Below are 12,663 nucleotides of genomic sequence, written 5' to 3' on the forward strand. Positions count from 1 at the left end.
GTATGCTAGAGCCCCCACCTTAAAACTAGTTATCTGGCATTGGTTGGATTGGAACTCATATTGGCTGAACAGTCCTTCCCCACCTCCCCCAAGTGTGTTTCAACCCCTGGCCTGGATCAGCAGGTCCAGTCCCCCAGCTTGTCAGCATGTAAGGTGGGAGGGAGCAGGGAAAGGTGGGCCTGGTCTCCTAGCAATGGAAACTTCTCCTGTTTATTGAAGGAAATCTAACTGAGCAGCTGTTTCTTAGCCCCAGCACTTGTCCAAGGAATCTTGGGGCAAAAGCTGCTTTAAAAAAATAAGAACAGCTGCCTGGGTGGTGAAAGGAAAAGGAAGATGGAGTCCCAAAGCCCGTTTGGGGCTAGGATAAGAGGAGCAGAGATGGCCTACCACTTGTCTCTCCAGGGTCAGGTCACTAATAAACCAATCTGATGGAGGGGGAATCAGTAGAACTGATTCATCCACGGATTCCCCTTGGGATCCAGTCATGGAGCTGTGGGAGAAAATCCACTTTAAGTCCCTCATCCGAAAGAGGAAATCCAAGCCTAGAGAGGCAAGGTCATACTGAGAAAAAGGACGAAGCTGCGATTCAAACTCAGGCCTTATGACTTGAATTCAGCACTTCCCTAATTATACCAGGATGGATCTGAGTCAATTTCCCTGTTCCCCAATGAGGTCTGAGACTGCTCGCTCTGGACCTCAGACCATCCACCAGACCCTTGTCTTCTGGGAAGGCTTTTGCCCCATTCCAGGCTCCTGTCTGGTTGAGACTAATTGTCCAGGCTGGAGGTGTGCAGCTGGACTTATTTGTTTTCCCTTCCCTTTGTGGAGAACAATGCCCCAAACCAGCACAACTTGACCAGTCCCCACCCCTCAACTCCACCTCTAGCTCCTGGGTGGAGAACAGATTGGATAGGAATTCTCCCAGGACCTAGGGACCCTGAACCTCTCCCCCTTTCTCTCAGGACAGGCCAGATGGGTCCTAGGGCTCAGGCCAGGACTGCTCTTTCAAAGGGAAAGAAATCCTGGGGCCATGTTCCAGCACCCTGGGGTGTATATATGAGGGGAGGCAATCACCCCCCAGTTCCGGGAAGCCTTAGAATATATCAGATACAGAAGGATTTTAGAACGCAGTGTTAGGAAGGAACTTTAGAACATAGAATCTTAGCACACAGAATGTTAAAGTTGGAAAGGACCTTTGAACATAGTGTATGAGGGCTGAGAAAACTTACCCCTAAGCGATGAGAGAGGCCCTAGGGAGACAGCCTGTGGGGGAAAGGAGGAAGGAAGGTTTTAAAAAAAGAGCCCTGATGCCTCCTAGCTGGTTAGCTTCACTGAAGTAGGTAAACAAGGCAGATCCCAGAGGTCAACAAAACCTTCTGGCACCTGCACCACATTAGCTCCTAGCCTGGGGGTTCCCTGGTATTCCCCTCAAGAACTCGGTTCCTGGAACTCGACCAAATGGTCAACCACACTATGGTACAGGGGAAAGAATAATGCGCAGCTCAGGATTTAAAAGGCTTGGATCCTGGCTCTGGTAGTTATTACCTGTGTGACCTTAGGCAATTCACTTAAAATCTACAGACCTCCATTAAAGGAAAGGTTTTGAATAAGGCAATTTCTGTGATTCCTTTCAGCTTTAACTGTATGTTCCTATGACCCAAGTCTCATCAGCAAGTCCCATTGTTGCTTCGGGCCTTGGTTTCCCTTTCTGTAAAATAAGCGTGGGGAGGGGGCAGCTAGATGGCGCAGTGGATAGAGCACCAGCCCTGGAGTCAGGAGGACCTGAGTTCGAATCTGGCCTCAGACACTTAACACTTACTGGCTGTGTGACCCTGGGCAAGTCACTTAACCCCAATTGCCTCACAAAAAGAAAAAAGAAAAGAGAAAAAAAAGAAAAATAAGCATGGGGAAAGAGATGGATTCGAACCTCATGGTCTCTAAGACCTTTTCCAGTTTTGTTCTAATGTTCTAAAGTTCCTTCCAGCCAGGATAGTCTATGTTCTAAGGTTCCAATAACCAATCAACAAACATTTATTAGGTACCTATTGTGTACCAGGCACCATGCTAGGCACTGTTCTAGGGTCCTTTCAGCTCCAAGAGTCCAGCTTTAGAGTTCTAAGGTCCTTTCCAATTAATTTTTCTTTCTTTCTATTTTTGGTGAGGCAATTGGGGTTAAGTGGGGTTAAGCCCAGGGTCACACAGCTAGTAAGTGTCAAGTGTCTGAGGCTGGATTTGAACTCAGGTCCTCCTGACTCCAGAACCGGTGCTCTATCCACTGCACCACCTAGCTGTCCCCCTCCAATTCATTTTTAAAGAAACCATTTATTAAATGCCCCAAACTGTGTTGGACATTCTTCCAAGTGCCCTTTTGGGGGATCCTACATATCATGCAGGGTCCTAAAGTCCCTTTGGCTCTAACATACTCCTTTTGAGTTCTGAAGTCCTTCTCCTTTCAATTCAACAAATATTTATTCAACACCTCCTATTTTCAAGCTGTGCTAGGTGCTAGAAATACACAGACACCCCCCCCCTCCAAAAAAAATAGAAGGGGGAACAGGGAATTTATAGTCTACTGGGTTGAAGCAACAGATGAGTGAAATCACCAGACAACCTGAGGAGGGAAGGAGCGCTAAGGACTGGGAGGATCAGAGGATGTTTTGCATAGGAAGTAGGTACCTGAACTGGTCCCCAAAGGATGAAAAGTGTTCTCAGAAGCAGAGATGAGAAGATTATGCATTCCAGGCAGGAAGAGGAAAAAGCTTGCTCGAATGTATGTATACACAGCCCAGAGATGGAGTGCGGAGTTCAGAGGACAGCTTGTAGCCCAGCTTGTGAAGGGCAGCAATGTGAGACAAGGCTGAGAAAGGTCACAGGCTCACCGCAGCCTGTGAAGGGAGGTGGGGGGAGGCAGATCATGGGAAGCTTTGATGGCAGCCTGAGTGGCTACATGATGGGATCAAAGATCTCCAGCTGGAAGGAGCTTCAGAAACCATCTAATTCAACTATATGAGGAAACTGAGGCCCAGGGGGTGTGGTGACCAGCTCACACAAGTAATAAGCATATAAAGCAGGTTGTGGGAGCCAGGTCCTGAGATGCTCTTCTTTCTTCCTTCCTTCCTTCCTTCCTTCCTTCCTTCCTTCCTTCCTTCCTTCCTTCCTTCCTTCCTTCCTTCCTTCCTTCCTTCCTTCCTTCCTTCCTTCCTTCCTTCCTTCCTTCCTTCCTTCCTTCCTTCCTTCCTTCCTTCCTTCCTTTCCTTGTACCTGTTGCCTCCTGGGGAGAATCAAAAGGGAAGGATTTGTAATGGTGCAGTGCTGAGGCCAACTCTGATAGTCTCTGATCTTGGGTTGGTTAGAGATCTAGTTTTCTTCCTTCTATCTTCTAACTTCCCTCTAAGCCCTGATTCGAATTCCTCTCTACAGCTCTGAAAATGAAATGTGTGGGAGGGAATGGAAGTCGGGTGATGGGGGTCTTTGAAGATGGATTCCCCTGGAGATGGGATAGATAGTAGGATCTTAGGGTCATGGATCTAGAACTAGGAAGGACCTTTTGTTGTTGTTTAATTGTTTTCAGTTGTGTCTGACTCTCTGTGACCCCATTTAGGATTTTTTGTTTTGTTTTGTTTTGTTGCCATTTCATTCTCCAGCTTATTTTACAGATGAAGAACTGAGGCAAACAGGGTTAAGTGACTTGGCCAGGGTCACACAGCTAGTAAGGGTCTGAGGCTGGATTTGAACTCAGGAAGATGAGTCTTTCTGACCCCTGGCCTGGCACTCTATCCGTGCCACCTAGCTACCCTGGAAAGGCCTTAGGGGTTGTTAAGTCTAACCCCTTCATTTTCCAGGGGGAAACGACTTGCCCAAGGTCACACAAGCAAGCCGTGGCAGGGTAATAATAATAATAACTTCCATTTCTATGGACCTCTACAGTTTATAATTCCCTCCCCAGTCCTAAGGTGAGGCAGAGAGTGCAAGTACCTTTTATCTGCTTTCTTATGGAGATGGAAACTGAGGTTCAGAGAGAAGGGACTTGCCTAAGGGTCCAGGCTGGGAACTGGGCCTCCTCCCAGACCACCACGCCCAGGAGTACTCCTCCCACCCTCCACTGCCCCAGTCTTCCAGCCTGCCCAGCTTGATGCTTGGGAGCCACGGCCTCACCCTGCTCGGTGACCCCCAGGGGCCTCTCCTGCTGCCTTTTAACTAGTCTTTAACGCAGCCTCTTGGCAGCCACTCGACATCCCCAGCAGCAGGTACTCGAACTCAAGGACCCGGTCTCTCTCCCTCCCTCCCTCCCTCCCTCCTCTCTCCAACGCCCTGCCTCCCAGCCCGAACGCGGGCGAGGAACAGGAGGTGTGGAGGGGTCTAAGGCCAGACAGACTCCAGCTTCTTTCTCTCTCTGGGCGGGGCGTGATGGGGCGGGGCTGTCTGGTGGGGGTCCGGCCCGGGGAGGTTGTGATGGCCCGAAATCGGATCCTCCAGCCTCGCCCTCGGATCCGGGATGGGGCGGGTCCAATCCAACCGGCCAACTGCCCCCGCCCCCCCCCCCCCCGCGCCTTCCCGCCCCCCACCTCGTGGCGGCCAAGGCGGATCCCTGCGGGTCGGGGGAGGTGGGGATAGGAGGAGGGAAGGGGGAGGGAAGGTTGGGGCCGGCCTAAGAAACGGGCTTGAACTCGGTGATACGGTGGGGGTAGGGAGGGGCTCACATCTCCTTCAACTCTTTGACCGTGACCAAGGAGGTGAAGATCTTTGGCCAGGAGTCAGGAGAATTGAGCTCTAGAAGCAGCTTTTACCCCGACTGGACCGATACTTTGGTGCAAATCCCTGTTCCCATTCTGGGCCTTGGTTTCCCCATCTGTAAAAAGGAGCTGGACTAGATCGTTTCTGGGGTCCCTTCCAGTTGTGAGCAGGCAGTATTTTCAAGTCCCTTCCAGCTCTAACATTCTACGGTTACGGGATCTCTAAGCACTCTTCCATCTATGACATCCGATAATTTGACTAGGATGCCTTTGATCTACCTGGCGGCCAGAAACAAAGGGTCAGTGGCTCAGGCCAAGGCTGCCCTCTCTGGGAGGTGCACCCCCGGATCATTCCCCCCCGCCCCCCCCCGCCCCGCGATCTTGGAAGGAGGCCTGGTTTAGGGAGAGAAGTGTGGTGCCGCAGTCTCGGATTAACTCCAGTTAACAGGGCGCCCCCACCAAGCCCACCTCAGTTCATCTCTCTGGTCCACCTCCCCCACCGGCTCTCTTTCCTCACAAAGCTCTTTCTGAGGGTCTTACCGTGAATTTGGGGGTGAGGAGGAAGTCTAGGGCCACTCCTCGATTTCTGTCCCCACTTTCCGGCCGTGCGGGGGGTGCTCCAGGGCTTGTGGTGGGGGTAGGAGTCCTGGGGGGGTGGGGATACAGTGGCGGCGCTACTCGGAGTATTACGGCGGCGGCGGCCGGGCTGGGCGGCTTCCTGCGGCCGCGGTGAATGAGTCCGACTGCGCTGCCGCCGCCGCCTCCCGTATATAAGCCACCGCGAGTCCGGTCGCCAGCCCAGTGCCAGCTCGGGAGCCGCTGTTTCCTTCCTTCGCTTTCTCCCTGCGTCCTCAGTCCCTGCTGGTCCGGGACATCCCTCTCCCTCTGAGCAGGTAAGCAGGTGCCCGCTCCGCAGGGGTCTGGGGGGGTCCCCATCTTCCTGTGTCTTGCACCCCCCCCAGTCTTTCCTCTGTTCGATTCGGGAGGCCAGAAGCAGCACCGATGGGACAGCTGGATCCCCCATCTTCCGGGACCAGAGAGAGGGAGGGAGCTACAGGTGGAAACTTACCCTGGATGGGGGGAGGGGGATAGTGTGTAAGGAAGACAGGGCCTGGGCTCCCCTGCTGCATTGCTGGCCCCTCCCAGCCCTTCTCCCCTTAGTGAGGCTGGATTATAGACCTGGAGGAGTGCTTTGAGATCCCAGCAAGTACTATGCAGGGAGCAGGGACCGTATGCCCTGCAGGGGTCTTTCCCGCAGCTCTGTCGCAGAGAGGGTCCCCGAGGGCCCTCAAGCTCCATCCCTGGAGATAGGTGCTTATAGCCCTAAAGGAGCGCTTTGAGATTCCCAACTCAGCAGGGTGGCCAGAGCAGCGATACCCGGTACCTAAGATGTAAATTTATAGCCCTAAAGGAGGACTTGTAGATCCTAGCACACAAGAGTACCCCTGGCTCGGAGGGCAAACCCAAATGGTTTTTACTCCCCGTCAAGCCCAGATCCGGGATGTAATGGGTCTTCGGATCCCTTCCCTAGGGTTTGGGTTTATAGCATTAAAGGTGCGCTTTGAGATCTCAGAAGAGTGACAGAGTCGTCCCCAAGACCTTCCCTATCCTCTGGCCACAGAGTGGAGTACCCCCAAAGTCTTTGAATTCCTTTCCCATCGATCCCTGGTTTAGCAGGGGGAGGACTTCTCATCTCTTACGAGGAAGTAGTCCCCTGGACTTGTTAAACATGGGAGATAGACCTAGAGTCCAGGGCCCACGACTTCTTTGCCTTCCTGCCTCTTCCTCCTCCCATCAGTATCCTCCAACCCTTGGGAAACCCAAGGAGGCTGCCCAAAAGTCAAGTTTTTCTCCTGCCCAGAGTGGGTAGGGGGCTTTCGTGGAAGTGAAGCCCTTTAGATTTCTCCACTCACCTGGAGAGGGTGTGTGTGTGTGTGTGTGTGTGTGTGTGTGTGTGTGTGTGTGTGTGTGTGTGTGTGTGTGTGAGAGAGAGAGAGAGAGAGAGAGAGAGAGAGAGAGAGAGAGAGAGAGAGAGAGAGAGAGAGAGTAGAGGGGAGAGAGTCTCTTTTCCCCCCAAGATCCTATCAGACCAGGGCAGGAATGAACCCTTGGGAATGGATACCAGGGAGAGAAGGCAGGAGAAACAAGATCTTCAAGTGGCCACATACAAGGGGGAGGAAGGTGAAACCACCTGTTCCCAGGGCAAGGTATGGGGGGGGGGACTGCCAGGTGGTCCACTAGTCCCTCCCTGATTCAGAAGAGAATAATGGGATCACAGAATCAGAGCTGGAAAGGACTTTAGAACATCTAGTCTATCTTCCCTATTTTATAGATGAAGATGCTGAGATTTAGAATTGTTAAGTGATTTACCCAGAGTCCCACAGGTAGCAAGTGTCAGAAGCAGGGTTTGAACCCAGATCTGTCGGAGTCCAAGTTCGGCACACTACTACTACGTCACCACACTAGGTCCTCTTGGTCTGTGTCCCCTGTGCAGCTTCTGCTCCCACCCTGACTTCTTTGGCCTCGCTTTGTCTAATCTTACAGCACTTGCTGGTGCAGCCACCTGCCTCTGTCACCCCCAGTGCCTCCCTTCTTCCCACCTCTGCTGGACCTATGAAGAAAACCAATATGTGGCTTTTGGATCGTCTGAGAGGGTCTGGAGAGAACGGTGCCTCCCGCGGAGCGGATGGGGACCGGTCCTCTAAGGGGCCCCTCTACAGCAATGTACTCACCCCAGATAAGATCCCCGACTTCTTCATTCCTCCGAAGCTTACCTCAGGGCCCGGCGAAGGTCAGGCGGAGGGGGCCGCTATGGGTTCAGGTTCAGGCTCCAGCTCCCCGCACTTGGGATCATCAACCTCTGAACAAAACTTGGCCTCTGGCAGCAGCGGGGCGCGAAAGGCCCAACGAAGCCCCCGTTTGCCCGCAAAGCTAGCAGCCGAGAGTAAGAACTTGCTGAAGGCAGCCAGCCGGCACGTGATCCAGATCGAGAGCGCTGAGGACTGGCAGCCAGAGGAAGAGGAGGAGGCGGTGGCCACCAATGCTGACCCCCAGGCTCAGACCGCCATGTCTTTGCCCTACGTACCCAAGGCCCAGACATCCTACGGGTTTGCCACTCTGATGGAGAGCCCCCACACCCGGCGCAAGGAGTCACTCTTCCACAGTGAGCACACCGGTCTGGCCCAGGCCGGATCCCCCGGTGCCCTTCGAAGAGCTGGGACCAAGGCCAATGGCGAGGGCACCTCCCGGGCCGAAGGTCTGATGAGCCCCTACCGATACTTCAGCGGCGGGGAGAGCGACACAGGCTCGTCAGCCGAGTCGTCCCCCTTTGGCTCACCCCTGCTTTCACGCTCGGTGTCTCTGCTCAAGGTTTTTGCCCAGGATGGGCAGGCCAAGGTGAGCCAGCTGAGGCACTCTGTGGGCCGTCACAGCTCCTTGTCCACGGATGACAGCTCTGCCGACGTCAGCCCCAGCGCCCGCCGCCGAGCCCGCCGGGGCACTCCAACGGGCCCAGAGGCCAGCGGTGAATCCGCCTCCACCCCTCGGGGCGAGCACACTGTACGTCTGGGCAAACGCGGGAGCCTCCGCCTAGCAGCTGAGTATGATCCGGCCCGTGCCCGCCTGAGAGTGAGGCTGCTGGCCGCCGAGGGCCTCTATGACCGTCTCTTTGACACCCGAAGCATCAATTGCTGTGTGGGCCTCTGTCTGACACCTGGGAAGCTACAGAAGCAGCGGAGTACCATCATCAAGAACACTTGGCACCCCATCTTCAACGAGGACTTCTTCTTCGATGGCCTGTGCCCCTCTAGTGCCCGCAAGCTGGCTCTCAAGCTCAAAGTGGTGAACAAGGGAGGCAGCCTGAAGAGGGATACCCTGCTGGGAGAGAAGGAGGTGCCCCTCACGGCCCTGCTCCCATTCTTGTGAAGGCCCCCCCAACCCAGCCCCCCATCTCAGAGGAGGGGGTGGGGAACCCCTCTCTGACCCATTCCTACCCTAGGTGCTCCTCTCAGTTCCTTCCACATTTCTGCCCCACCTGCCCACCCAGGGAATGTGGGGAAACTCCAAGCCCACAGCACTGAGAGCTGCATGCCCAGGGTGAGGGATGCAGGGGGTCCCAGGAGGGATTGGGGGTAAGGGAGAAAAATGGTCCTCACACCCAGCCACCTGGCTGTGCTTTAGTCCCAGGTCACTATAAGAAACCAGAGTGTCATTTTCACTCATTTATATGGGGGTGGGGAGGGGGAGGGGCTGAGACAATAGCACTGGGCAGTGGTGAGAGCCCCAGATTTGGAGTCAGGATGATCTGGCCTCAAGTTCCACCTTTGCCTCTTGCTCTCTAGGAGATCTTGAGCAAGTCTCTTCTCTCTGGCCTCAGTTTGCTCATCTGTAAAATGAAAATGTTGGACTAGATAATTTCCAAGATCTGTTCCTGGTCTAAATCCCGTGACCTGGTCCAAGGGTCTCACGTCCCTCTGGCTGGGGAAGGAGACTTGTTGATAGATGGGGAGGAGACAAGCAGACAAAAAACAGACTGGATTCTTTCCAGTGTGGAAAAGGGGGGGGTAACCTCTCATTTTTTTCTACCCCCCTCTATAATCCTAAGAAGACGGTACCTTCTTCCTCCAAACCCTTTCTGCATAGTTTTAAATTGGGTTGCTGAAGACCTGCTGGAATTTGGGCATCTCAAGTCAGGGAGGAACTGCTGGGGGAGGGGGGGGGCGGGGGAGGCTAATGGAAGGCCCTTGGTACTGTGTAGGGAAAGGAATGAGATCCCTTCTAGGGCTGTCAAGGGCCTGCCTTTGTCACCCTGGTTGACCCCAGCTCTGCTTCCCCAGGAGCACCCAGGTGAGTCCCCCGGATCAGCTGATCCTGGGCTGGGAAACCTCCCATCTCCAGAAGCCCTTCCTAGCTCTACTCCCTGCCCTAGTGGATAATGATTAAAGGGATGACTTCTGGGAATGGTCAGAAGCAAAGGTTGGGTTCTAGAGCTAAGAGAAACCTTAGAGCTTAGTGGGACTATCTAGCCCAACCCCCTTTGTTCTACAGATGAAGAAGCTGCAATTCAAAGAGAATGAGTTCCTTGAGGTCACACAACAAGACAGTGTTAGAATCAGGGCTGGAACGCTGGGTTCTAGACAGGGCTGCTCTCACTCTAGGGCACTCTAGTGCTGAGATCAGCCTGGAAAAAGCCCTGGGAAGCAAAGATTGAAGGATTGCTTTTGCCTCATCCCCTGGGGGATGGAGGCAGCCAGTAAATCTGCCTGCCTTCACAGTCGGCCCCGCCCTCCCCTCCTCCGGCCAGGGGGTGCTTTGTCAGTATTTAAACCCTCCGCTCCCCAGCCGGGGAGCCATTGAGTCCTACGCACTCCTGGCCGGCCCCCTTGCCTCCTATTATTTTCCACTCCATGGTATCCGTGTCCTCTGTCCCTTGTCTCCCTGCATGATGCCTGGCTAATGCCTGAGAGAGCGCCATGGGGCCCCATACTGTGCCCGGTCTCCAGGGCCCATGCTTGGCTCCCCATCCTCTTGCACACGGCAGATGGCAGCCGTAGGCCTTGCTGTGCACAGCTATTTATACTTGGAGAGTGATTGACATCTCCCCGTGTTTTATTCTGCGTGTGTAAATATGTTTTGGATACAGTCTGGGTGGGTATAGTGATTTGTCATGGCTTTTTTATTTTTATTTTTTGTAGTTCTGAGGCCTTTAAGAAGTCTCTGCTGGTCCCTGGGGGCAGGTGGAGGGAATTCCCAGCTCGGCCAAGGACTGGAAGCAGCTTGGGATGGTTGCCAGGATAACTCCGATCCCGTTCTGGGATGGGGACCTGGCATTCCTTCCCAATTCCTCACTCTCTTGGCACCCCTTTGGATGGCTAGCCAACAATCCCCAGAGCTCTCCACTGGGGCCTGAGCACAAGGTGTCCCTTTCCCCCAAACTCCCAGGTGGGGGAGTGGGGACTAGCAAACAGCTGTCCCTTGCTTGGTGGGCAAGGCTGGCCAGTCCCTCTCTTCCACAGTTGGCCTCTGCCTCCATATCCTGACTGGGGTCGGGGTAGCTCGTGACAGCCAGAGCCCCCTCCCCCACAACAAGTAGGGGGGAGATTCTTGGCTTCCAGAATCTTAAAATGTCAGAGCCAGAAGGGGCCTGACCATAGACTCCAGCCAGCCCTGTAATTTTAACGATAGGGAAACTGAGGTGATTTACCTGAGATACATGTGGTGATTCTGGCAGTAGAGAACCAAAGCCCAGACTTCCTAGCTCTAGGTCTGGGGCTCATTATTTCTGCCACCTGTTGGTTGGCTGGGATTGGTAACTGATCTTAATCCTTCCAGTGGCTGGAAGAAGCCCACTTGGGATGTGAGGAGGGCTGAGGTAAGAAAGCTGTTAAAAGGGGCTGAGCTTAGGGTCTCTAGGTGATACGTTCCTGAACTCCATTCCCTAAACAGAGCAGGTATATGTGGGGCACTCGAAGGGTGCTTTGTCTGACACCCTCAGTGCTTGGAAATCAACACCTGCTCATCCCAGCAGAGACCCTGGGGCTCTAGGTACCTCCCATGCCCACTGCTCCCCAACAAACTTGTCTTCTGCTGGCACCTGCCAAGTGGGCAAAAAACACCCCCACCCTCTTTCTCTCTTGCAGTTGTTTTGATGTTTCAACTTTGCTGGTAACTTTTAAAGTGAACTCTACCCACCTATCTACGAGTACGTGTGTCCGTGTGTTTATAAATGCATTTTTAGTGCAATAAAGGTATTTCCAAAACAACTGAGTTGCTGTGGCTGTTTCCCTGAGCTGGAAGAGAAGGGTTTATTCGACCTGGGATCCTGCCCATCTCCCCTACCTCTTTCCCTCACACTGTTTGTCTCCTCAGGCTCTCTAAGAGAGAATCAAAGCAGGAAGGGGCCTTAGCACTTAGACTGGAAGAGCTGGAAGGGGTCTTGAGACACCAACCCTTTCATTTATCCAATGAGGACCAGAGCCTCCTGCCTCCCTGTCCAGGGTTCTGACCACTGGCTCATAGGCAGGGCCATGGACTCCTTTTCCTCCCCAGCTTTCATAGAAGACTTGATCTCCTGGAGGCAGGTTGGAGGATCTTAAGTGCCACACCCAAGGATTGCTGAAAGGCTGCTCAATACAGACCCCAAGGCCTGGGAGGGGCCTTAAAATGTCAGAGGTGAGAGACCTGTTAGAACTCAGAATGTTGAAGGGGCTCTAGGAATAAGCCAACCCGATGCTCTTACTTAATAGGTGTGTAAACTGAGACTTAGAGAGAGGGTGGAGGGACTTACTTATTTCTCTTCCTTTGGTTGTACTTAAATTGAAAGCAAAAAGCCTCCTGCTCGGAGGAATATGCCCAGGACAGTAGGGCCCACGTTATAAGTGGACCCTGCCTCGAGGTAGTTTCAGAGCCCGGTCCAAGGAAGCACCCACTCCCCAAATGAATGAAATCCTCTAGCACTTAGCACAGTGCCTGGTACCTAGCAGACACTTAATAAATGCTCGTTGACTTCACTTGAAAGAGAAAACAATACATGTCCTCTAGGACAGTGGTTCTCAAGGTGTGATCCAGGGACCCCTGGGGGGTCTCTGCTAAACCCTCTGAGTTGTCAAGTCATCATCCCTCTCCCCCTGGGATGCATTGTAGATTCTGTAAGGAGGTAGATGGAAAGTGACCAAGAAACAGGGTGGGGCCTAAAAGGCTGCCTCTACTCTGCTTGCTCTGGGGATACCAAGAGAAAAAACAAAGACATTCCTGCCCTTAAGCAGCTGGTGGTCTAACATACACGCAAAAGGAGTACAAGGTAGTTTGGGGAGGGAGGGCGGCAGCAGGTGGGGGTTGGGGGTGGGAAGCAGGAAAGGCTTCATGTAGGACGCATTTGGGCTAAATCTGGAAGCACAGATTTCAATGAGCTGAGGTGAGGTTGAGGGGGTGC

General features: G+C 53.5%; 1 protein-coding gene across 1 annotated transcript; it reads left to right on the top strand.

Moving 5' to 3' along the window:
• Positions 1-5,472: 5,472 nt before the first annotated feature.
• C2CD4C (C2 calcium dependent domain containing 4C) lies at positions 5,473-11,494 on the top strand. The gene is made up of 2 exons (XM_043975308.1): positions 5,473-5,626; positions 7,278-11,494. Exon 2 carries the CDS (start codon positions 7,347-7,349, stop codon positions 8,655-8,657), a length of 1,311 nt encoding a protein of 436 aa, XP_043831243.1. The 5' UTR covers positions 5,473-5,626; positions 7,278-7,346; the 3' UTR covers positions 8,658-11,494.
• The last annotated feature ends 1,169 nt before the right edge of the window (positions 11,495-12,663 follow it).

The sequence above is a fragment of the Dromiciops gliroides genome, chromosome 1 (assembly GCF_019393635.1).
Source record: "Dromiciops gliroides isolate mDroGli1 chromosome 1, mDroGli1.pri, whole genome shotgun sequence".
Classification (NCBI taxonomy): domain Eukaryota; kingdom Metazoa; phylum Chordata; class Mammalia; order Microbiotheria; family Microbiotheriidae; genus Dromiciops; species Dromiciops gliroides.